The sequence below is a fragment of the Pristis pectinata genome, chromosome 17, assembly GCF_009764475.1.
Source record: "Pristis pectinata isolate sPriPec2 chromosome 17, sPriPec2.1.pri, whole genome shotgun sequence".
NCBI classification, from domain to species: Eukaryota; Metazoa; Chordata; class Chondrichthyes; order Rhinopristiformes; family Pristidae; genus Pristis; species Pristis pectinata.
Window position 1 is genome coordinate 21,416,579 of NC_067421.1, and position 27,418 is coordinate 21,443,996.

General features: G+C 39.2%; 1 protein-coding gene across 1 annotated transcript in view; it reads right to left on the reverse strand.

The window, feature by feature from the left end:
• Positions 1-120: 120 nt before the first annotated feature.
• Positions 121-27,418, reverse strand: part of dhx37 (DEAH (Asp-Glu-Ala-His) box polypeptide 37) — a 36,232-nt gene continuing 8,934 nt past the window's right edge. The window contains 20 exon segments of the mRNA XM_052032019.1: positions 121-771; positions 1,682-1,779; positions 2,627-2,700; positions 3,911-4,005; positions 4,193-4,330; positions 5,946-6,060; positions 6,186-6,358; positions 9,204-9,320; positions 11,188-11,312; positions 11,844-12,032; positions 12,170-12,276; positions 12,877-12,988; positions 14,219-14,451; positions 16,300-16,376; positions 17,023-17,167; positions 22,004-22,071; positions 22,989-23,087; positions 23,998-24,112; positions 24,314-24,415; positions 26,094-26,207. Of these exon segments, the coding sequence (XP_051887979.1) occupies positions 689-771; positions 1,682-1,779; positions 2,627-2,700; positions 3,911-4,005; positions 4,193-4,330; positions 5,946-6,060; positions 6,186-6,358; positions 9,204-9,320; positions 11,188-11,312; positions 11,844-12,032; positions 12,170-12,276; positions 12,877-12,988; positions 14,219-14,451; positions 16,300-16,376; positions 17,023-17,167; positions 22,004-22,071; positions 22,989-23,087; positions 23,998-24,112; positions 24,314-24,415; positions 26,094-26,207 (2,379 nt within the window). The 3' untranslated portion in view covers positions 121-688.

Here is a 27,418-nt window from a genome sequence, read left to right on the forward strand (position 1 = left end):
CTGCAGTGTACAAGATTGATTCCATTATATGAGAAAAAAACTTAAAGATCAGACTTTCTGATAATGGCAAAAAACACTCAAAAGCAGTTTATGTATACTATAAGTTTTATTTGTAAAATTGCAACTACCCAACAAGAATGAATTGGTCTGCTTAGACATTTTTAATCGTGTTTTGTGGACTTGTCTTGGACCATTTCTTTCCCACCCTGATCTTATAAAGACCAAAATCTTAGTTTACAAGGCAACTGCACCTAAAGTACTTTTACTGCTACAGTAAAATTACAGGTTAAAAATAAATGCTACAAGTAGCATTTATTTTTCTCGTTACAAATGGTTGCAGTGCAACAAAATAGGGAATATGAGAAATCAAATAAAGCTCCTTTGAAATAGGTATCAAAAGTTACCTCGATACAAGGATTCAACTGCAATGCTGATCGCTCCAATGTTAAACAACCAACAAATCCAAATTGGTTTGCTTCTCAGATAAATGCACCAGTTAACACTTTTACAGTCTTTGACATGTGCAAAATATTATTTCGTATCTACACTCCTTTGAGCTAAATTTTATTCTTTCTTCAAACATTGTTAAATCAGTTCTTGATCAGAAAGTCATACAAATATAATTCCACCAAAGAGGGTCATTTCTGGATGAAAACAATTTCCATCAACTGGAAATTAAAGCTGCATTTTATACTTTTGTTGGAGGCCAGTGAAGAGAAACTTCTGTGTGCATTGCCTCAGGAAGCCATTGACAATAAGCTGATAATAGGTCTGTTTCAAAGAAAAAATATGAAAACAATAATACAAGATTAATTATCACAGAACATTTAACTATCAGCAAACTTAAACATTTATTTTTTTTAAAAATAACAGAAAAGCAAATTATTCATTAAATTGAGAGAAATTAGGTACAGTTGACATTCAAAGAGACCGAGGTATGTTTCTAAACATGACACTGAAAGCCAACACACAGGTGCTGCGAGTGATGAAGACAGGAAATGGCAGGTCAGCCTTTATTATGAGAAAGTTTGATTAGAGAAGTAATTGTTCAGGACCTTGCTGAGACTGCAGCTGGACTTATTTTGTACACTTTCGGTCCCCTTACCCAAGAAAGGATGTACTTGTGATCGAGGGAGGGCAGCAAAGACGAACCAGATTGGTTGCAGGAATGGGAGAGATTGAACAGACTGAGACTGTGTTCCTTAGTGTTTGGATGGATGAGGGATCTCATTGACACTTACAGAATTCTTAAAGGGCTTGACAAGCTAATGGCAGAATGGTTCCTCCAACAGAGGAGTCTAGTTTGAGAATAAGAGGTAGGTTGTGCAAGGCTGAGAGAAGGAGAAACTTCTTAACTGAGAAGATGGTGAACCTCTGGAATTCTCTCCCCTGGATGGCTATGGAAGTTCATCGTGTGTTCATTTGAGATTACTGGGCATTAAGGGAATCAAAAGATATGGAGCTAGCTGTGGAAAATGGCACTGAGGGAGAAGGCATCAACCACGATGGTGATGATGGAGAAGCAGGCTCCAAGGACTAGATGGCCAGCAACTGCTCCTGTTTGTTACACTCTTATAATTTTACTGGAGTATTTCTATATTCAACAAAAGAACTTCAGAGTTGCGCAAGCATTTATCTCGGCACTAGGCAACATGAGATAAAAGCATATTAGGCTTCTCACATTTATTATCTTTGTTCCAGGCAGCGAGCAACGCATCACGACTGTCCACTTTTTCAGAAACCAGAGCTCTCAGCAGTGCATCTGTCCTCGGCTGAAGCCTTTGAAATAGCAGGATTTTAGTTACTGGTCTTGCACACAAATCAAAAAATGACAGCAAGTAATAAAATCTATTTAATTTCCCCACTCCACCCAATGCCACCTGCACCCCAAATAAGTATCTAAATAATATTGCTAAATTAATTTTTATGGCATAACTCATAGGCTTTGGCTATTACTTAAACAACAACAATACCTCCAAAGAAATAAAGTTCTACAAAGTGTAACACACTGATACATCCCCACCAGGGGCGCGGCGTAACGCGCCGACACCAACCCCACCCCTTCCCCCCCCCCCCGCCGCCTGGTGTCTGGGTCATTGTGCCCAGTACCAGACACTGCTCCAAGTTCTTTCATGGGAAGAGATTGCCTGACAAACAGAAAAAGATTCAAGGACTGCTCAGAGTAGAGGAGGAGCATTTGGGATGATATCAAGAACTTTGAGACCAGGCATCAGTAGCACAGAAGCCCTGTGAGAGCGGTGGAACACCTCACAAATGACCCACCCACCCTACCTGGCACCTCCTGCCTCATCAATGGGGGAATCTGAAGCTCCCACATGGGCACCATTAGCCACCCTTGATCCCATAAAACTACAGTGGAAGCAAGTCATCTTCAATCCCGAGGGACTGTCTAAGACAAAAAGACAGTAACTGCTTGATACAGTACACTGGCACAGCAGCCTTAATCCACTTCCAAATGGGCGCATATGCACTTTTATCAAATTCACTAAAAAGTCTCTCTGTCTTAAGCACTAGAAATTAGTAATTGAAACGGTGAGAGTTTATCAAATACTACTCTAACATTGTCATTTCATGCTCAGTTGTTGATGAAAATGTACAAACTTACTTGGCCCAGGACTTTAACATAGTCGATGGACTGGAAAGTAGACACTTGGTGTACGAGGCAAATTTTTTAATTACCTTCAATGTAGGGTGGAAAATAAATAAGCAATTACTTATAAAGCAGGTAATGCATGATTAATTGTCTTGCATCTTTATTTAACTCAAGAGATAAGCAACTTTTCACCTTCCTAACCAAGTAGACCTAAATCATAACCCTCTCTCCTTCATCCTGTCAATTAAGTTTTTTTAGGTCACTGGTACGCAAGGATCTGCAGGTTGGTGACCTTATTAAGAATCAGCCAATCTGAGTTCAGCCTTTAGAAGAGGCAGGAATGCTTCCATCATTCCAGTGGAGAAGCACCTGCTCTAAAACTGGCAGCTTGATGAATCCTTACAGCTTTTCTTGCCACCCATGATCCTGGATATCTTTGTTCACTTTGCCATTTCATTTTGAGTTCTGTTTCTCCATCACTGGGATATCACCACATATTTTGCAGAATGAAATTAAGATCCACTTGATTGGACTGCAGTACGAACACCCTGCTCTTTACACTGCTATTTGAAAGTTCAGTATTAATTAGAAGCTTATTAAATAATTCTGTTAGAAATCCAGCTATATGCTTTCCTTTACATAAATGATTTCTGGAACAATTTTTTAAAAATTACAACCAATGATATTCACTGGTGAGAACTTCCATCGATGCAATTGGTTTAAGAATATATTATTGCAATTCAGTCAAATTGCACTCACCATTTTAAATACTTCAAGCTGCACGAAACCATGCATTGTGAGTTGTGCCCCAGGTTTCCTCATTTACGTTAAATTAGTCGACTTCAGCTGAAATGGCAAAACTGGCTTGTGCCATTCAGTAAAAGGAGGAAAAAATAAGTGTGGATATCTAATGAGGAAACAGTTGAGTGTGATGATGATCTGTGCAAATGTACACCACACTGCCACTCACCAGATGAGAATGGCCACTTGGGCAAAGCAACAGATTTTGACTTGGCAACCATGAAAATGCACTTCAGTAAGTAATCAATATCACAAGAGAGGAATGACAGGGGAGAAAACCATTAGACGATGGCAGAACAGAAATACAACACCATCCACACAAAAAAAACTTGTTTCATTGGGTGTTTTTGGCAAGGGGCTTTGCAATTTTTGGCTACAAAATTCATCTCATCGATAATTTCACTGTAAAGACTGCAATTATGGAACTCATCAGATGTAAAATTGACAGCTAGAATTCAACTCCTTTAGAGAAGTATTGCTTTAGGAAATACTCACTGTTCCTTCCAACAAAAACTTGGCAAAGTACTTGTATCGGTCCAGTCCCTCTGGGTAGTCTACTTCCACCGCAGGAAGTTGCCAGCCAACTCTGACTATAAATAGAAATATAACAATTGATGAATATAGAAAACTTACCTTTCTACACCAAATATAAATACAAGGAAAATTTTTACTGAAGTCTAAGTTTCATTGATTAAAATCCCTTCCCAAAGGCAGAATTCCTCCTCAGGGTCCAGTTAACACAGATACACATTAGCAATAATTAACCCATCAACTTACAAAAGGTACTTTCTCTATGACACTTAACCCGACCAGTCTCAGGGCAGTATCGTGGAGCGGGTGTATCCAGCGGTTTTCCATAGTGACTGTATTGGGGCAGGAGGAGAGGGATCCACTCAGGTTCAATCACAGTCAGCCCTGGTAAGAGGATTTGATTTCTGTTAAATTTGCAATAAGTGAACATTAAAAATATCACTATAAATTTTACAAAAGAGATGTTCAACAAAATTTGGAATTGCTACTGTATATGGGGCATTCAAATTGTGACATATTTCATAATATCATACAGCCTATCAAAAATCTCCCTGTATGAAACATCATTCTAGCCTAATTTGCTCCATTCCACTGCATTCATTGTTTTTTCTGAGAGCAATGAATAATATTAATGAAAAGCATTTGATCTACAGATTGAAAATAGTTTGTAATGTCTATTATACCTATGAACATATTGATTTGGATAACTACACTAGAATCTCCTTTTAGAAAGTGAAGAATAAGGAGATCTACAAAAGGGATGGCGATAGTCAGGCTAGGCAAAGTGGGAGCAGACAGTATATTGCAGGAAAATGACAGGTTACCCACTTTGGTAGGAAGATCAGGAAAAAAAACCTATTGAGCATTGAGAAACTACTAAATGTTGGTGAAGGATCTCAGAAGTAAATATGCAAGTTAAGAGAATTTGCCATGTGCACAAATGTCGCTTGAAGTATTTTCAATATCAATGTTTCTGATGTAGATGAATGGTAAAAATGTGGCTGAAGTCACTTGCAGATGTGAAATTCAAAGATCTGCAAGCAAGCCGCTCCAAAGGCTCAGTCAACAAGTCTAAGTCCAAATCATCACTAAAGCCTATATTCCCCAAGGCGTGTGGTTGAGATTGTTTCACTTTACAAATATATTTTTGCAATACTTCAAGCACCTGATTATTGATAAAGTACAGAAATAAAACAAAGCAATTGTGAAAGAAGGTATTTTCAGTGTAATAACATTGAACTAATTTAAAAATATTTGTAGCTGCAAATGGAAATATGGCAAAAAGGGAAGTATTCCCAATGGATAAATACACATTTCTGCCAGAATCTTTATGGCCGTAGGGGTGAATCCACTTGGTTCATGTGGTAATACTCCAGGTACATGTAACATTTCCACCTTAGAATGATAGATGTACAGCACAGAAACAGGTCCTTTGGCCTACCACATCCATGCCAACTTTTTGCCTATCTACACTAATCCTGCAAGTATCTGCACCAAATCTGCTTTTACCAGGTCCTCTCTTATGCTGTTGAAATCAGCCTTCCCCCAATTCAAGGATACAAAACTATCTAGCCACGGTTTTAAAAACTGCACTTTGGGTCTTTGCTAGGTTAGTAGAACTACAACCATTTAAAAATCCATTGTTAGGATAAATAGTGATGTGAAATAGAATGGATTAAATCTAGTTGTGAAAAATACATTGAAGCTACAACTGTTCTTAAAAATTCAGAATCAACTTTTGGAAATCAGTGCATCCTTCCTTAATTTTAGGAAGATAAAATCCACAACAGCTTTGCCAGAACACAGCTACTGCAAACTCAACTTCCTATCCATAAGATGAGATCTGCTGCAAGTAGAGGAATATAGAGCCTCATGCTTCAATATCTCACCCTTAATGGCCTTGTCTTATATATTTATGAATCATCCTTGTGATGTTAATTGTTAAAAAAAGGACTGCAAAGTTTGTTAGTAAGTTTGGAGAGAAATGCATCCTTTTTACCTTGCATGTACATCTTAGAAGTCTCAACTATTTCTTGATAAACCACGAACTCAGGAAGATGTTTGAAAAGCACTGAATTTGGATGGATAAACACTGGCTCATCAAGGAGAGGGGTCTGAAGAGCATAATAGACAAAAGTTAGATCAAATCTAGAGCAGTTCATTCATGTTCCAGTGCGTTAACCGGAAAATATTGTAACTCAAAGCTGAAATCTATGTGCCAAAGTTCAATTCACTCTACCTTGTAGGCATGTCTCCATTTTTCATCTAACACTTCTTCCGATTGGATCTTCCTTGCAATGTGATCCCCAAGACCAGCCATTACAATCTGTCTTAAGTATAGGACCTGAGTTTCTGTTGGTGGTTTCATCTTAGGATCAACAAACAATCCAAGTTGTGGAAAGACAGCAGTTACTGTAGAAGACAAAGAGGCAATAGCCATTCAGAAAGTACCCAAATTAAGATTATTTAGAAAATGCTATTACGATAACTAAAATTCAAGAACCATTCAGTTCTTGAACCAACTGGCAGAACCCTAATCACTGCAGTTTAGCAACACAATGATCACTTTGCACTAAAATGGACTTCAGTTTTTTTTGTTCTAATTGTGTTCTTTCTTGTAAAAATTGTGTACAATTTAGGCTTAATTTATGTTTTTCTTGTGAATGCTGCTTATACGATGCTATGTGCCTGTGATGCTGCTGCAAGTAAGCTTTTCATTGCACCTGTGCATACATGTACTTGTATATATGACAATAAGCTCGACTTTGACTTTGAAAGGAAGTTCTTTTTAAAAAAGGATGACTTATTGCTTCCACTGCAAAGAAACCAAATGGTTGCTACTACATTAGGTGCAAGGTTTATTACTTTTTATCACTCCTAAACAGAGAAGAGTGAAGTATGTGGGAAAGTTAGGAAAGCACATGGTTAATTGGTGAATCAGTCAGGTAATGCATCAAGAAATGCAAGTTCAAAAAAAATAAATTCTGTGTTGATTTATTTACTTTTCTTCCCCCATATAAATACCACAAGAGTTAATTTTATTCTGCATCTCAAATTCAGGGTAGTATTTTGTGAATTCTGTAAGGCCAAATTTCCATAAACCGAATGGCTGTGATGTAGGGGTCACTTGCAATTAAACATGTGTCTATATTTTAAATGTGGGGAATAGTTGTGGAACAAGTGAGCAAAAAACGAATATGTTACAATAAGGGTATTTTTCCAATGTTGTGCAAAAACAGAGTACTTGGAGAGCAGATATACCACCTTCAGTAGTAAAATTGAACACTGCAAAGATCTCTATGAAGGGCAAATAAGATTACCTATCAAATAAGCATTGGAGCTATAGAATAGAGAAACCATAAGGCATTACCACAAGTGGCTTTGAACCCAGTCAAGTTAACCACAGCACTTGTTTGTGCATAAATACATACCAGTATTTACGTGACAACAGGATTCAACTGAACCGGTCCTTGTCAGGATGGGGGAAGTGCTTATTTAGGTATGCACCTATTCTGCAGACACTCCTCAATGCTGCAGAGTGGATAACCCTGTTGATCACCCACCATCTTATTGTTGGGATTGAAGGAAAAGGAGTTAGCCATTCAAGCTCTCAAATCAGTCCTATCATTCAAATGGGCCATGAATGATCTGTACCTCAACTTTATCTAATTCTGATCCATAACCAACATCTACAGCCTCTGAAGAAAAAGTGCAGATCTGCTTGGTGTGGAAAAATTGCTTCTTGATTTCACTCAGGAATGGCCAACTCAAATTCAGAGACTGTTCTTTCTTGTTCAAAATAAATTCATTTATTTAAATGTAACTTAAAAAATAAGTAGCTTAAGAGTACAAAACTAGGAAGTAGTGTTGAAATTGGTTAGGCAACAACTGAAGTATTTCATCCAGTTCTATCCACCACACTTTAGGAAAGATGGTGAAGGTCCCAGGGAGAGAGCAAGAAAGATGTGGAAGATTCTTGGGATGAACAATTTCAGCTTTAAGGTCAGAATGTAGAAGCTGGGGGTTATTCTCCTTGGAGCAAAGATGATTGAGAAGAGATTTGATAGTGATGTATAAGACCTGGTTCAGATGGGATAAATATAGGGAAGCTGTTCCCATTAGTGGATGGTTCAATGACCAAGAGAAACAGATTTAAAATTCCAGGCAAAGGATATAAAGGGAATGAGATGAAAGGTATTTTTTAATACATAACATAGTTATAATCTGGAATTCTCTGCCTCGGGTGGCAGAATAAGGGGTTTCAGTGGAGAATTGGAAAGAGAATACTTTATCCAATTAATTATTGGTCCAGTTTATACATGGGAAAAGAGTAGAAGAATGGGACTGATGAGATTGCTCAATTCAAAGATGGTGTTTACTCGACACTTCAAATGTGCTGTAACAATTCTAATTTTGCCACCAAATAGCTTCTCTGTATGTATCCTTTCAAATCCTTCCATAATTTTAAACACCTCAATTAGACCATGTAATCCATGTCTCATTGTAACTCCTTACACCCAGCTGTTCCACTTAATTTCAAAGAAGGGCTGTCAAGTGATGAATAAAATAAAATTCTGGCCTGCACAAGACATTGTAAAACATGCTTTTTGAAAAATACAATTTATTTGCAGGGTTGGTGCCCCATGACAAAATGGGGAGCCAAGGGAGGGAAGAATGTCTGCAACAAAATAGCCCCCAGGGCTTCTTGGAACACCATGTGCGATGCTTACTTTTAAATGTTTACCCCCCCGATTCTGTTCGTTTTTGACCCCATTAAGACATATGATTAACCTGCAAATAAAGTTTACCTGTTAATCGCACGTTAACTACAATTAATGCACTTAAAACCTACTTAGAAACTGCTGCAAGTTAGAGTCATAAATCTGTACAGCACAGTAACAGGCTCTTTGGCCCACCTCATCCATACTGACCGTGATGCTTATCTGCGCTAATCCCACTTGCCCGTATCTCTCTATGCCTTTCCTGTCCAAGTACCTGCTCAAATGCTTTTAAACATTTTAATTCTACCATCTCTACACTTCCTCTGGCAGCTACTTCCTCCAGATTATTGATAAAAATGATGAGAAGCCAAGACTCTATTACAAATGCATGGCAAATTCCATTGTGCCAATCAGAATATATTAATTGCCATCTGCCGTCTTAACCAATATCCTAAACAAATCACACAATGAAACACCAATTTCATTTTTGTTTTGGAAAATTCTTTTAACAGTTGAAATTATTCATCAGTTCTTACCAACATTTGTTAGCTGTCCTCGTAAACGTCTGACCTCAACCATCGCCTTATGTCGAAGTCCATTTTTTATACAGAACTGAGGGGTACATCCTGCATACTCACTGGCACCAACAGCACCTAAATAGTCAGAAGCATGCAGGAAAAGAAAACGAAAATGTAGTTATTTAAACAGTAATAAGCAAAGTATTAGAAATTGCAGGATTTTACTATTTTTAAGACTGCAATGCAATATTTTTGACATCTCAGTCACAGTACCTGTGCCTGAATTTTTAATGTAATTTACCACACAGTTCCTGAAGTTTGGAACCATTGTTAATGTAAGCCATTTTGTTTGTTTTTTAACCTTTCCCATCCCAATTATTAATTTCATTCTGTTGTGACAAATAAAGCTACAACTAACATTTTCCCAATTTTCCACTCAAGTCAGTTTTCTGGCGTTTGGCTTCTTATCCAATGAATTATTCACCTATTTTACACACACCAGCCTGGACACAGTGTTGGCTAGCTTACTGTGTACATACTTCACTTAATATTGAGATTTCTGCAAATGTACTTCAGCGAAACAAAACCAGACAAAAATGCACCTCAAACCAAAGTGGCAAATGTTAGGTAACTAAAAAGGTCAAAAAGACATTTAAAGTCATGAAGTGGTTTAGAGAGGGAAGTTCAGAATCATGGTTTTGCCATTGTTGGTACTCTCTGATGGCAACGAGGAGGCTTACAGGAGTGAGGTAGATCAGCTGGTTGAGTGGTGTCGCAACAACAATCTTGCACTCAACATCAGCAAGACCAAGGAATTGATTGTGGACTTCAGGAAGGGGAAGTCAGGAGAACATACATCAGTCCTCATTGAGGGGCCAGCGCTGGAAAGGGTGAGCAGCTTCAAGTTCCTGGGCGTCAACATCTCAGACGATCTATCCTGGGCTCAACACATTGATGCAATCATGAAGAAGGCATGCCAGCGACTCTACTTCGTTAGGAGTTTGAGGATATTTAGTATGTCACCAAGGACTCTTACAAATTTCTATAGATGTACGGTGGAGAGCATTCCGACTGGTTGCATCACATCCTGGTATGGAGGCTCCAGAGAGTTGTAGACTCAGCCACTCCATCATGGGCACAACCCTTCCTACCATCGAGGACACCTTCAAGAGGTAGTGCCTCAAGAAGGCGGCATCCATCACTAAGGATACCCACCATCCGGGACATGCCCTCTTCTCATTACTACCATCGGGGAAGGGAGTACAGGAGCCTGAAGACCCATACTCAATGATTTAGGAACAGCTTCTTCCCCTCCACCATCAGATTTCTGAACAGTCCATGAACCCATACCTCATTGTTTCTTTTCTTGCACTATTTATTTATTCTATAATTTATAGTAACTTTATGCCTTTGCATTGTACTGCTGCCACAAAACAACAAATTTCATGACGTACAAGTCAGTGATAATAAACTTGATTCTGATTGAAGTCACACCTGCAAATGCTAAGACAAAGGGATTTTTTTAATGCACAAGCCAGACTTGGAAAGATAGGATGGCAAGTCTGGAGAAGGAAATAGCCCTGAATTTATTTAGAACAGCTTACATCAAAGAAGAGGTTAAGCAGCAAAGTATCTTTATGGTTTGTATAGCATTATGTCATAACATTTGTTGTATTTATCCAATGAAACCAGACAGACAGGAGAAAAATAAAAGGGGGGAACAGCGAACAGAAACAGAGCAATAACACTAAAATTGCTCCGGTCACATTCTCTCCATTTAAAGCAGAGAACTTCACATCCCACTGAGAATCATTGATGACCTGAGCTTGTGTCCTTTCACTGCGGCTACATTACCATTCCACTATCTGGAGGACGTGAAGGACTGAATTACTGCACAGCCTTCCATAAAATGGGAGCCCATTCACAAACATTACTTTTGACTCTCATGCTCATGAAACTGATACAAAACTGCAACCCAAAGATGTTAAGTAATTTTCAGTACCAAGCATCACCATGATGTCGCCAAGTTTAAGAGAGGGACCTTGCCCAGCCCAAACACGCTGCATTTGTGAAACTCTGGCTTTCTTCTTTTTCAGCTCTTCTGTCTTCTCATCACAGATGGCTGGTCTGGAAACAGTAAGTTAAAAATGTTAGACAGTGTCGTTTTATTAAAAAAAAGCATCCCAAAGACTAAAAGCAGGAACATTACACAACGTTTTATTTGATTCTTTCAGCACCTGGTGAGAAGAGGAAGAAGTTAAAGCTGCGTAAGGTCATTAGCATACAGAGGTCCCCTAGTGCTCAGCATTGTATTTGATATCATTTAATCTTTGAGAGTTTCTTATAGCAGCTGTATTACATTGTGGTGCTTGTATTTACAATACATTATTTTATTTGTAGTGTTAATAAATATTTAAAGAAGTTCTAAGTTATGCTGCTCTGCAAGCCTTTACCAGTTTTACCCTCCCTCCAATTCAGTTTCAGGCGAAACTCAAGAAAAAGGTGTTTAAGACAGCTATATACAGGATGCTCTGTAATAAAACAATCCCCTGCTAATTTGATGAAAATGTTCTTGGATAATAAATCTGATGGATAACCAGGAGGCAGAAATTCAAGTTGCATTAAACTGCAATCTTAAAAAATGAATGGGAACTTTACCTATCAAACTGCTCAAACAGCTCTCTTACAGTCATCCCAGAAACGATTACGATGACATATTGCATACAGTCATGCTGTTTGCTTAAGGCAAGCATTTTTGCATATCGAGGTGCCACAGGAAAGGATGCCATAGCTCTACCAAGTGATGTGATTGGACAGCTCAGCTTTGCTCGTTCTAATTGCTTAAACCTGAAAGAACAGACAATAACTTCAGTGGTACATTCATAAATGCAGCATACTTGGCTTAAGGCAGTTGCAAAATATGATTCTTTTCAATGCAGCATAGCTTGAAAAAGTGAATTAAAGCAGACCAAGCCTGCACTTACCTTCCATGTTTTGGTGGCTCTTCCAAAGCTCCGAGAGAAATGAGCAATTCCTCAGCAGCTATTAGTGACTCCGTCGATGGAGGTGTTGGGAACGGAAAATTGATCACCTGTGCATAAATAACCAACTTAATCATGCATCTTTCACAACCATGATATTGCAGAGAATACAAGAGCAAGGAAGTCGCAAAAAACCTTTCTCAAACACTGGTTCAGCCACAGCTGGAGCCTTGTGGCCAATTCAGGACAATGTATTTCAGGAAAGATGAGAAGGCCTTTGAAAGGGTGCAGAAAGGAGAGATTTACTTGAAACTATTCCTATTAGCAGAAGGGTCAAGAATCAGAGGGCAAATAATGAAGATTATTGGCAAAAGGACCAAAATAGGAGGATTTAATAAAAAAAATTCAGCAAGTTAAGATCTGGAAGCACTCTCATGATTGTAGTGGATGTAGATTCGATAGAAGTGTTCAAAAGAGAACTGATCAAGTACTGGAAAGGAAGGAAATTATAGAGCTCCAAGGAGTGGGCAGGGGTCAAACTGGGTTGCTCTTGCATAAAGCCAGCATGGACTTGTTGTACTTGATCCTTCATGTGATTCTATGATTGATAATCCTTTGTCTCCTGAATTAGTTAAGTGCGCAAGTCATCAATCCAAACTCAAACCCAAATTTCTCAAACGCAGGCGGTTAATCCTCCTTAAAAAAAATACCTTTTCAATGTTCAAGTCTTTCATCTGTAGAACGAGGTCATCCACAGGCCGCCTTGTGATCTCAGCTGCAGAGAATTTCTCAAAGTCAGCAAAAACTGCTGAGGAGTATAGCCTGCACACAAACAATTTCTACATTTAACAGCACTTATAGTGTCTGTAAATAGTTTTGATATTACATTCAGCAGATCACAGTTGTACTCTCCATCACTGAATCCACCCATGGTATTTATTAACACATTTTAAGACTGAAGTTCATCTTAAGAGTCATTTTCTGGGATGTGTATGTTCAGCTGATTGAATCAAAGCAGAGGTTGCTAAAAACAAACCTACCCACCCCCCCCCCCCGCCCCACCCTACAGATGCTGCTCAACCAGCTGAATTCCTCCAGCAGATTGTTTATTGCCCCAGATTCCAGCATCTGCAGTCTCTTGTGTCTCCACACCTTCAGAAGCAGGGGCTAGAATATTAGGGCTATTTTCCTTGTTTTCTGGCTTCATTCTGGGATCTCAGAATGAATGCATTACCATTAAAATTTTTAGTTAAAGATCAATATTCTAGGAGGCTTACAATTATCTCCTTGAGGCTGAAAAAAAACTTTAGCTTCTGGTCCCACACCATACTTGTCACAATTTTCAAGCTTTATGATTAAAAACGTATGGATTGTACCATGACTTTAACACTATGATTTTTGCCACTAAAAATCTAATGCAAAATGCATAATTAATTATGCAGTGCCCTCCTGTTAACAATAACTTAGCATACCCACAGGCCATTACATTTGTTTGTAGTTTCGTATGAAAAAAACTAAAGACAATGAACAAAAAAAATCAACTGAACAAGTTTGTTTTGCATTTGAAAGTTTCATTTTCTGTGTGTGGCTAGAAACCAATAACATTATGTAGATGCCTATTCCCAAGACGTTTGCCAATGCAGATCCATTAGGAACAATGCAAACATATTAGAGGGTTGCAAATCTTTGGCATTCTCCATCCAGAGGGATCTAGACCCTCAGCTGATGGGGTCGATAAGTTTTTGAGCATGAAGTGAATCAAGGAATCTGACATGGGCAGTAGCATGGAATGGCTGTCGAAGTTTAGCCATGATCTCAATGAATGACAGCAAAAGCTCAAAAGGATGTACAGTTTAATTCTGTACCTATTTCTTAAGGGAGATCGTCCCAACAATCAGCAGATATGATGCTCACCTGATATCTAACAGACAGGAAGCTCACAGGTAACAAAATTTCAGTAATTGACTGTCTCACCTCAATGGACAGGATGCCAATCTATTGTGTTGCTCCAGCTTTGAGAATGGTTATCGTTTATTAAGTCTAGTTACTGACCTGTAACAGTGACCTGGTTCTGTTCGACCAGCACGACCTGCCCTTTGATTAGATGAAGCTTGAGAGATCCAAGTAATTTTGAAGGACGAGACGCCAGTAACTTTATCGTAAAAGCGTTTTTTCACCTTTCCACAATCCACCACATATTTAATGTTTGGGATAGTGAGAGAGGTTTCAGCAACATTGGTAGCTACCACACACAATCTTGTGCCATTTGGAGCCGGAAGGAATACCTAAGTAATAAAGGATCAACAATTTCAAAACATTGCCAAGCTTAAACAGGAGCTCCTAAGTTCTGCAGTCTACATAACCAGACTTGTTCTAAACCAATAACAATTGGGCACAAATAATTACATCAGGTGTGCTGTGATCTTTGCCCTTCTCTATGCTTCTGGGAGCTGGTCTACCTACAGCAGTCTTCTCCACAAATACACCAAATCCATCGGAAGGATCAATGAATCAAAGTCAGCTTCTCCTCCCAAGCCAACATCTGCAGAACTGACGCTCTAAACAGTTGGCTCTGCTGGACAGGCTACACCAGGCTCCCAAAACTAATACTCTATTGTCGATCTGCCATAAGCTGTTGTTAACAGGACAGAGGAGAAGATTCAAGAATGTACTCAAAGCTACTCAATGCAACATTCCCACTGACTCTTGGGAATCCCTGGGTCATGACCAATCAAAGTAGTGAAGGAGTACTCAGGATGGTTTGGTATTGAGATCTGAAACACACAGAAGCCTTATGAAAACAGCAAAAGGATCAGACCACCTTACAAGCTATCCACCTGCCTGTCCCGTCAGTCACCTCCTGCGGAAGCATCCATGGTTCCCACATTGGCTTCATTTGTCAGACAACTAGAGTAGAAGCAAGTTATCCTCAATCCCAAGGGACTACTAAAAAGACAACGTCTATGTATTCTTCTCCGGATAAGTGTGAAGTGATACACTTTGGAAGAAAAACTTTGGAAGAAGGCGGAGTACAAGGTTAATAGCAGGATTCTTAGCAGTGTGGAGGAACAGAGAGATCTTGGGGTCCAAGTCCATAGGTCCCTCAAAGCTGCAGCGCAAGTTGATAGAGTGGTTAAGAAGGCGTATGGTGTGCTGGCCTTCATTAGTCAGGAGATTGAGCTTAAGAGTCATGAGGCAACGTTGCAGCTCTATAAAACTCTGGTTAGACCACACTTGGAATATTGTGTTCAGTTCTGGTCACCTCATTACAAGAAGGATGTGGAAGCTTTAGAGAAGTTGCAGAGGAGATTTACCAGGATGCTGCCTGGATTAGAGAACATGTTTTATGAGGAAAGATTGAACAAGCTAGGGCTTTTCTCTTTGGAGCGATGCAGGATGAGAGGCAACTTGATAGAGGTGCATAAGATTATGAGGAGCATAGGTGGACTGTACAGCCAGCACCTTATCCCCAGGACAGCAATGGCCAATACCAGAAGACATTAGTTTAAGGTCAGAGGAAGAAAGTTTAGGGGAGATGTCAGAGGTAAGTTTCTTACACAGAGTAGTGGTTGCTTGGAACACACTGCCAGGGGTGGTGATAGAGGCTGATACAATAGGGACCTTTAAAAGGCTCTTAGATAGGCACGTGAAAGTAAGAAAAATGGAGGGTTATGGGCTGTGTAGGAGGGAAGGGTTAGATTGATCAGGGAGTAGGTGTTTCTATAGTTCAGCACAACACTGTGGGCCGAAGGGTCCCTACTATGCTGTACTGTTCTATGTTGCATGTATTCCTTCTACTTTCCAATTCAAAATTTTAAGATTCTATATTATTAAATTTTGGTTCATATATGTGCAAATCTAGCTTGTTTACTTATCTGCAAAATACTTCAACTAAAAGTTTAAAACTTGTCAAAAATGCTGTGTAATTTTTTAGTTTGGTGGAGTGTATGAAATCAATGAAAAAAAATGAGCATCTAAACTTCAATCAAAATTTCTCAACAAATATTGAAGCTTTCATAACTTTCATGGTTAATATTACAATTACAAAAGTACCCCAAGTCATAGTACCTGTAGTTTTTCTAGCATTCCATAACCCCGTGTTTAAACTTCAGATCAGATAGGAGAAAGCTCACCTTTGCCTGTTTATCTGCTGCCAACAATGAATATAATGGAAGAACGTAAAGTGGACTGGAAGGATCCGACTTCTCAACTGTGTATACAAAAAAAATGGATGCATCAACCCTCGATCATGTAATGACCACAAAGTCATAGCGAAAGCAAACTATTTTGTGGACTGAAATAAACTGGTTTCAGGCCAGCAGAGTACTTCATAAGTACATTTTACCAGCAGCAAGTCTTTTCCTGGTTTTCGGCAGATGCTTCCCTGTATTATTTTAAAGTTTCATTAGAATCACCACACACGAAGAATTGCATGTTTGAGATCACCACCTATACAGCAACGGTTCGGGTTTGTCGTGGTTTGGTCAAACCACTCTTCCACGTGGAGTCCAGCATATGGACAAAGTGACACATGCACTCTCATCCTGGACTTACATTGGGTATACTTAAAACTGAAGTATGCTTAACTACAAACTGCAGATGTCACATTCAGTACAATTTGGCCCTATCTGATTTTGCACTTCTTTAAAAAAAACAATTTCAAGCACTCTGAATAACTCAAACATTTATAATCTCAAAAATAACAATACAATCATCTAAAGCCTTCACCAAAATTGTACCTTAATTCAGTTAGAAACATGGTGATACTAATCAAGTATGGATTTGTCTAGCTTTCAATCCTATAAAACAGCAAAATTCTTCCAATGTGAAAGGAAAAAAATCCATCAACCACGTACCTTCTTCAGGATCATCAATATCCCCCAAATCCAGATCAAGATCAGAGCCAACTTCATCTTCATCACCAATCCCTGCCTCTCGATCTTCATCTCCCTCATCCACAGGCATTGCAGAGTAATTATCAAGATTGATCTTTGGTAAATTCTAAGGTAATAGAAAAACAAAGTTAGCAGATATTATTACCTTGACAGCACGAAGAAACACTGTAAATCATATCACAGACAGGTCCATGGAAGGCCGAAGTTTTCATAAGGACCAAAATTATCCAGACAGCAAACCACATAGATGGCAATGATTCCAAAGCTAGAAAGATGTCATAACTGGTAACCTCACAAGAGGGTGAAAATGCGGAGATATCAAAAGCACAGAAACTACAATTAGCTTTTGCACTGAGTGTACCTTGACACTTTTCCCATTTTTACTTATAGTTCCTGCTCTCTGTGCATTTTTTTTAAAAATCAGAATTCTGGGGTGTTCTGCTCCAGGCATTCCAAAAGATACTGCTCTAAGAGCCAACCCAAAACTTGAACACTTGATTGTCTCAGCATGCTAAGTTATTGGAAACATTAATTGACCTTTATCTTTGTTTTCCTGAGGCTTCAAGCTACACATTCCGCAAAGACAAAAATCCTTGGACACATCTAAAGTAATGTTTTACTTCATTGCAAATTGCCAGATGATCGGAAAAACATGATCTGACACTGTACTGTATATTTGTGCAAATCAAATTGACTCAAAAGATTCAGAAAACAGAACTTATGAGCAATAAATCTTTATTCTGAAGGACTAGTTTCAGATGTCACTGCTATATGACTAAACATTCAAAGAGAACATGCTATGTAGACCATAAGACATACGAGCAGAATTAGGCCATTTGGCCCATTGAGTCTGCTCTGCCATTTGATCATGGCTGATTTATTTTTCCTTCTCAACCCCATTCTTCTGCCTTCTCCTCATAACCTTCAATGCCCTTACTAATCAAGAACCTATCAACCTCCGCTTTAAATATACCCAATGACTTGGCCTCCACAGCCATCTGTGGCAATGAATTCCACAGATTCACCACCCTTTGGCTAAAGAAATTCCTCGTCTCTGTTCTAAAGGAACATCCTTCTATTCTGAGGATGTGCCCTCTGGTCCTAGACTCTCCCACTACTGGAAGCATTCTCTCCATGTCTACTCTATCCAGGCATTTCAATATTCAGCAAGTTTCAATGAGATCCCGTCTCATCCTTCTAAACTCCAGTGAGAACAGGCCCAGAGCCATCAAACACTCCTCATATGTTAACCCTTTCATTCTCAGGATCATTCTTGTAAACCTCCTCTGGACCCTCTCCAATGCCAGTACATCCTTCCTTAGATATGGGGCCCAAAACTGCTCACAATGCTCTAAATGTGGTCTGACCAATGCCTTATAAAGCCTCAGCATTACATCCATGCTTGTATATTCTAGTCCTCTCGAAAAAGAATGCTAACATTGCTTTTGCCTTTCTTACTACTGACTCAACCTGCAAGTTAACCTTTAGGGAATCCTGCATTAGGACCCCCAAGTCCATTTGCACTTCCTTTCACTTCCCATTTAGAAAATAGTCTACACCTTTATTCCTTCCACCAAAGTGCATCACCATACACTTCCCTACGCTGTATTCCATTTCCCACTTCTTTACCCACTTTCCCAACCTGTCCAAGTCCTTCTGCAGACTCTCTGCTTCCTCAACACTACCCGCCCCTCCACCTATCTTTGTATCATTTGCAAACTTGGCCACAAAGCCATCAATTCCGTCATCCAGATCATTAACATATAACATGAAAAGCAGCAGACCCAACATCGACCCCTGCAGAACACCACTAGTCACCAGCAGCCAACCAAAAAAGGACCCCTTTATTCCCACTCTTTGCCTTCTGCCAGTCAGCCAATCTTCTATCCATGCTAGTACTTTTCCTGTAATACCATGGACTCCCATCTTGTTTAGCAGCCTCCTGTGCAGCACCTTGTCAAAGGCCTTTTGAAAATCCAAGTAAATAACATCCAATGACTCTCCTCTGTCTATTCTGCCTGTTACTTCCTCAATTCCAACAGATAAGTCAGGCAAGATTTCCCCTCAGGGAAACCATGCTGACTTCAGCCTATTTTATCATGTGCTTCCAAGTACCCCGAAACCTCATCCTTAATAATGGACTCTAACATCTTACCAACTACTGGTCAGGCTAACTGGCCTATAATTTCCTGTCTTTTACCTCCCTCCCTTCTTAAAGAGCGGAGTGACACTTGTGATTTTCCAGTCCTCTGGAACTATTCCTGAATCTACTGATTCTCAAAAGATCACTACTAATGCCTCCACAAGCTCTTCAGCTACCTCTTTCAGAACCCTGGGGTGTAGTCCATCCGGTCCAGGTGACTTATCCACCTTCAGACCTTTCAGCTTCCCAAGCACCTTCTTCCTTAGTAATAGCAACTACATTCACTTCTGCCCCGACACTCACGAATTTCTGGCATGTTACTGGTGTCTTCCACAGTGAAGACTGATACAAAATACTTATTCAGTTCATCCACCATTTCTTTGTTCTCCATTACTACCTCTCCAGCGTCATTTTCTAGCAGTCCAATGTCCACTCTTGCCTCTCTTTTACTTTTTATACATCTGAAAAAACTTTTGGTATCCTCTTTTATATTATTGGATAGCTTATCTTCATATTTCACCTTTTCCCTCCTTATTGCTTTTTTAGTTGCCTTCTGTTGGTTTTTAAAAGCTTCCCAATCCTCTAGCTTCCCACTAATTTTTGCAATATTGTATGCCCTCTCGTTTGCTTTTATGCTGTCTTTGACTTCCCTTGTCAGCCACAGTTGCCTCATCCTCCCTTTTGAATGCTTCTTTGGGATGAACTGATCCTGCGTCTTCCGAATTACTCCCAGAAACTCCTGCCATTGCTGCTCTACCATCATCCCTGCTAGGACACCCTTCCAATCAACTTTGTCCAGCTCCTCTCTCATGCCTCTGCAGTTACCTTTACTCAACTGTCATACCAATACATCTGATTTTAGCTTCTCCCTCTCAAATTGCAGGGTGAATTCTATCATATATGATCACTGCCTCCTAAGGGTTCCTTTACCTTAAGCTCCCCTAATCAAATCTGGTTCATTGCACAACACCAAATCCAGATTTGCCTTTTCCGCTAGTGGGCTCGTCCACAAAGCTGCTCTAAAAGCCATCTCATAGGCATTCTACAAATTCCTTCTCTTGGGATCCAGTACCAACCTGATTTTCCCAGTATACCTGAATGAACGGCAATAACACTGCCCTATTTACATGCCTTTTCTATCGCTTGTTGTAACTTGTACCCTACATCCTGGCTACTATTAGGAGGCCTGTATATATTCTCAACAGGGTCTTTTTACCCTTGCAGTTTCTTAACTCTACCCACACAGATTCTACATCTTCTGATCCTATGTCACTTCTTGCTAAGGATTTGATTTCACTTTTTACCAACAGAGCCACCCCACCCCCTCTGCCCACCTGCCCGTCTTTTTGACAGGATGTGTATCCTTGGATGTTTAGCTCCCAGCTGTGATCTTCTTTCAACACGACTCTGTGATGCCCACAACGTCATACCTGCCAATTTCTAACTGCGCTATAAGCTCATCTACCTTATTTCCTATACTGTGTGCATTCAAATATAACACCTTCAGTCCTGTATTCACCACCCTTCTTCTCAAATTTGTCTCCAAGTTCTTAACCCTTTCTAAACTTTGTCTTATTCTTTATTCTGGAGACTTCAGTAACCTCTCTGCACTCTCCCCTCCCCTTTCACTTATCCATGCTCTTCCAATCTGTTGACCCCCCCCCCCCCCCCCCCCCCCCCCCCCCCCCCCCCCCCCCCCCCCCCCCCCCCCCCCCCCCCCCCCCCACTATTTAGTTTAAAGCCTATCCACAGCCCTAGTATGCGATTTGCCAGGATCCTGGTCCCAGCATGGTTCAGGTGAAGCCCGTGAAGATGGGATCCTTCTAATTCCCTCTTCCCCCCCCCCCCACCCCCTCCCCAAACAAAGGAGACAGCTAAATATTTCTAAACAATACTCCCAAATTTGTCATGAAATAGAAAATGGAGAGGGAAAAAATGCCTAAAGTGAGATACACAAGGTGCTTGTGCCACGCCTAGAGGTCATTATTCTTCCTGCAAGTGTCTCCAGAGATACACTTCCTCTACAAGGGCAATGACGGCAGTGCTGCTGAAAATGGAAACAGGATCTAAAACTGCTGCTCAGTTGTTTGGTTCAACCCATTCTTATGCATTAGGCACCAGGAGTAAACAAAACAGTGACAAATCACTGTCCAAAGAAAAAGGGAAATTCCAAATGGCCAAGATTCTCAGGCACTAGTTTACTACAGTTTTTTTATGCAATACAGACTGAATTTTAACAATACCATTTCCACTATTGAATCCTTGTAATGAGGATATTAAGTTGAAAGGCATTAAATTAAATTTACTGGTAAGATATTGCAAGGGGATATACAGTCTGAACAACAGACAAAGAAAAAAAAGACAAAGCAGCACAATGGGGCAGCTAGTAGAACCACTACCTCACAGTGCCAGACACCCAGGTTCAATCCTGACCTCAGGTGCTGTCTGTGTGGAGTTTGCACGTTCTACCTGTGACCATGTGGGTATCCTCCGGCTTCCTCCTACATCTCAAAAGGTGTGCGGGTGGGTAGGTTAATTGGCCACTGTATACTGCCCCTATTGTGTAGGTTAAGTAGAAAATCTGGGGGGAGCTGAAGAGAATGTGGGGAGAATATATATAAAAAAATCGGGATTCATGTAGGATTTATGTAAATGGGTTCTTCAAGGCCGGGGTGCTGAAGAGCCTGTTTCCATGCTGTAAATCTTTACCTACAGTAATATGATGTAGATATTACGATGTAGATGCAGATTATGATGGAGTCATAATGTAGAAAATAAAAAAATAACTAGAACACATACTGGTTTCGGTTTGGCCTTTTTAAACTTCTTTATCGCTTCAACTGAATCATCTGTGACAGGATCAGCTTCTATATTTGAAGGAAAAAGGAAACAAAAATGAATGAATGACTGGACCACTGTTTGTTACCCCAAACAGTTCGCATATCCAATTTCCCTTGTTATTAAATTCTGGCAAGAATTGTTTGCACACTGTAAATTCCAACACTAATGTGACTGTTTTCTTTTGAGGTTACATTTAAATACACTGCAGTGTGGTCTAGTCAATGATTACGAGCACATCTCAAACTTAATGAAAAGTCAAAAATTAAGGGCATGATGTGTATTTTGTACAATTAAGAAGTATGTTCTCACAACAAGGCTAAGTTTTGGAAAATGAGCTTGAGGTCCTTACAATAGAAATCCATGGGTTAAAATTTGAAAATGCTATTCCAAAAGTCAAGACACATCCCTGAAACAGGGAGAACACATTACAATATGGTTGCTCCAAACCAAGCGTTCGTTGGCATTTTGCATCGCATGTGTTTATCCTCTTTAGAATATTTCCTTACTTTATTGTTTTCAGTAAAATCATAAATCTGTCTTTTATAAACCCATTTAGGATTTTGGTTACAATAGGTACATTGAATAAATCTCTCCCCCCCACACCCTCCCTTCTCTATTTCAACCATCAGCAACAAGTCTTGGACAAGATTTTTTCTGGTCAAAAATGTAATCTCAATTTACTACAACTTCAGACAGTATCATGCTTTTAGCAATGTCAGATCTGGATTTTGCATTACCTAAAGGATATTGCCCAATCCCTAATAAACGGAGGTTACACAGACACATATCAGTTAAAAGATTATCGAGAAGGACCAATTGAAGAAAGGTCTTCCACACACTTTCAAACATTCTCATGTCAAGATCCTAGTTGTACACATTTGACCAAACATATATAACTGTCAGTAAAAGATGGTTGAAGTACTCTGCAGTGCAAAATGGTTACCTTGTACGGTGCTGTTAGGCCTGTAAGGAAAGGCTCTTCTCAGCCTTCTGCACAGAGAATGCACTTCAGCCTGGCCTGTCAGAAACACCAAGATACCTCCTGTGGGGAAATAATTTTGATTTCTGATCATTTAAGTTCCAAAAGAATGCATCTAAATATTCAAGCAACAAGGTGTAATTTTTCTTAGAACAAATATTTTGTCCTAATTGTGAAAGATCAAAACCATACTAAGTCCTTTAACATGTAGGTCAAATCATACAAAGCAGAAGTTCATAGAGAGATATAACAAGGAAATAGGCCCTTTATCCCACCTGGTCTGTGCTGACTAACAAAGTATCTATTTTTCCACAAATCCTACCCTTACCCATTTTTACTCTCCCCACATTCACATTAACCCTTCCCAGGTTCTACCACTCACCTACACATTTACAGTGGGCAATTAACCCATCAACCTGCACGTATTTAGGGTGTGGGAGGAAACCCATACCAACAGCCCTGGGAGTCAGGACTGAACCAAGGTTGCTGAAACTGCAAGGCAGCAGTTCAATCAGCTGTTCCAACACACACACAAACTGGAGGAACTTAGCAGGTCAGGCAGCATCTATGGAGGGAAATAAACAGTCGATGTTTCGGGTCAAGACCCTTCATGAGGACCCTTTGTCAGTCCCGATGAAGGGTCTTGACCCGAAACGTTGACTGTTTATTTCCCTCCATAGATGCTGCCTGACCTGCTGAGTTCCTCCAGCATTTTGTGTGTGTTGCTCCAGATTCCAGCATCTGCAGAATCTCTTGTGCAACCAGCTGCTCCACTGTGTTGAAGGAATTGAATAAATTCAATGAATGACCAAATCAACTTTTAGTTAAAAATGTTTTAAATGTTAATGTTGTATGTTGAGCCTAAGGTGAAGAATTCCAGCTCCATCAAAAAAAATCTTCCAATCAACAAAATGGAATTAAAATTCAACAAAATTAATGTAAAACAGAAAGGTATTAATGGTAATTTTCTTACCTGGAGGTAACATCCGATGTATCTTGCTAACTTTCCTAAAAGTCTCTCCTATGTAGTCATCAAGTGGCGTCCGCTTGTTAAAATGAACTGTGACAGGAAACTGTCTGGAATCCACCTTAAAGGATTATCAGAGATACTATTAATTTGCCTAACTGTATTCAGAATAGATTGTTTCCTCATGTTATAAAATGGCAATATAGATTGAGTAGATGGAAATATGTGTGAAATAAACATCATGGCATTTTCTTACAACTTATTTCATAATGGAACTTAACATTGTGAACATTTCTACAAAACATCAGCATAATTATATTACCTTAATGACAGGGGGAGATGTTGGAAACAGTCTTTTGTTTTCTGTAAAATCTTCCACACGCAGAGTAGCAGACATTACAATCAATTTCATTGGCTGCCCTTTCTGTAGGGAACAAGTAGTGAGGGACTTATTTCATACACAGAGGATATGAAATAAAGGATTAAATCTAGAAAATGACTACTTATTAACAGCTCTATTATGTTAATAAACCTGATATGAAAATCAGGGTTACATGGATTCTACCTGTAAATTTTATTTAATAATTTCTTCAATAGCTAGATCATAGATTATTTTAACCTATTGTAAAAATATACAAGATACTTTTATTCTATTCTTGGAGGGAAATGATTAGTGTATTATTCAGCATATGCAGAATATTTTTCTATAATTTAATTTTATAAATATAGGCAACCCCTGTTTTATGGGCGGGTGGGGGGGGGGGGGGAGGGATTGGGTTCCTAGAAAATAGCCCATATCATGATCTTCCCTAACGGGAAGGGTCATGAAACAAATGGAAAAAGAAGTATTTATTTAAACCATCCCCCCAACTTTAAATTGTGTAAGAGCAAATTTTATTCCATATCTCAAATTTTTGGGTAGTATTCTGTGAATTCTGTAAGGGCGAATTTCCATTACCCAAATGGCCATAACACAGATCACCTGCATTACATACAGTATCTATAATCTTTGTTCATCAGTAGATGCTGGTTGCATTTATCACCAGGGTGATGAAAAGAAATGCATTTTGGATTAAAAGTAGGTATTTTTATAATTTTAGGATGCAAGAAATCATTCTGACAACAAACAGAAACATGCAATTTACCCCTGCATCTTTTCCTGAGATTGGTGGGGAGTGAGCAGATATTTTGGGGTAATGATACCACTCTTCATGTAGGTTTGTGCCTGCTCTTTGCTGTCTGTCTCAGGCAAGTGGTGAATGAAGTTTAATACAGAGAAGTGTGAAGTGATGTACTCAAATAGCACAGTTTTAAAGGATATGCAGAAACAGAGAAACTGAAGTGTATGTGGTGCATAAGTTATTCAAGTAGGAAGGTATGTTAAGAGAACAGATAGGAAAGCATACAAGATGCAGGGGCTCTTAAACAGAGTGTAGAACCAGGAAAGCTTTGTTAAACTGCTACAAAACACTGATTTGGCCATAATTGGATTGCTGTGTCCAATTCTGGTCATGTAACTTTGGGAAAGACGTGAAGGTCCTGGAGAGAGTGCACAAAAATTTAATAGAATAATAGAGGAGGGATTTCAGCAATAAGGTTGGAATGGGGTTATTCTTTTTTTCCCTGAAGTATAGATTAAGAGATTTGATTAAGATATACAAGGTCATCTGAGAGAATCTTTTGCAGGGCTATGGGGAATAGAACTAATGGGAGTTGCTCCACTAAAAGCCAGCATAAACCATATTGGCTAAATGGCCTCCCCCTTATCAATTCAATGATTCTGTGATTAAATCATAGATGGGATTAGTGACTTGCTACAGAGAGGACATTGAGAGTGGTAAACGCAAACTATGTCACATGGTACAACACGATGGTACTGTCTTATTCTTTGATGTTTAAGTTACAACCAACTCAAGGGCACTCCTTCTTCTTTCTATAAACAGATCATTAAATAAATGGAGTGTTGATTATCCCTTGAAGCATCACAACCGCCCTACTGTTTTGCTTTGGAAGTCTGGGCAAAATGAAAATGATGCAATTGATACGTGATATTTAATCATGTCTGTATAAAAATCTTAAGAGTAGACAATAATTCTTTTTACCTTTTCTCGAAGTGGAACAATACGAGATAGCAGACCAATCAGGATGTCTGTATACACGCTCCGCTCATGAGCTTCATCAATAATAATCACTTTGTATTTCATGAGCAAAAAATCCTGTAAGATTTGAAACATTTTTCACAATTTCTAGCTGGAACTGAAGCTAATAAATCTGATAAACACCAAAAGCTAAATTAATCCCATTATTGAACAAAATTATTTCAGTTTTTATAGACATACTTCTTTACCATTTCAGTATCAGATAACATAAGATGGCGACTTGAAAAATCGGCCATTATCAAAATCTCATTTATAATGTGCAGATTCACTGGTTAATTCAACTTCTTTCACCAAACCTTGTAGCACAACCTTAGAAACTGGTACCTTGCTCAAATATATTAAAGGAGCCAAGCTGAACAGTTCTAAGTATCCCCTTAGATATGTAACTCGAGGTCTCAATTCAGGAATAGTAAGTACATTGGGCCTCAGCAAACCTTATGTAAATAGTGAAAATATACAATGCATAAAACACAACTGTAATATGAATGACTAAATATATCATTTTTTTTGCCACATTGTGATCACGACTTTTTTTTCCCCACACTACCACAACATGAAGATGCGTCATCGTGCATCAATGGCTCTTAATCTGCCTAAACCATAAATGAACTAGTGGTCTTGTACAAACAACCAGGTTTACATATGCTGTAGAATGTACAGGTCCCAAATCCCTCATGCTGTTTTAAATTTAGCAGCAGTTTCCAAGAAATCAATAATCTAGAATTTATAGTTGTAACATCAGTCAAAACATCAATTGCTTGTCACCATTATCCCTAAAACTGAGAGCAACTTTTACAGTAATATGCCATAAAGCAGAAGTTGCTTTTGGTTTAATGCTGCTCCTCCACGGGAGGTGACTTTGCAGTCTTTTACCCATACAGGATCAGAGATTAAATGTAACTTCAACTTTTTAAATGCACCATTCCTGCTGAAATAAAACACAGAAAATATTGAACTTTACAGATTGAATGAAATTCTTATGGAGCTTGTCAGGGGAGATGCAGAGCGGATGCTACCCTTGTTGGGATGTCTAGACCCAGAGGTCAAAATCAAAATAAAGTGTCAGACATTCAGGTCAGAGATGAGAAATAATTTCTTCCCCAAAGAGATAAGATTTCTTTATTAGTCACATGTACATCGAAACACACAGTGAAATGCATCTTTTGCGTAGAGTGTTCTGGGGGCAGCCCGCAAGTGTCGCCATGCTTCCTGTGCCAACATAGCATGCCCACAACTTCCTAACCCGTATATCTTTGGAATGTGGGAGG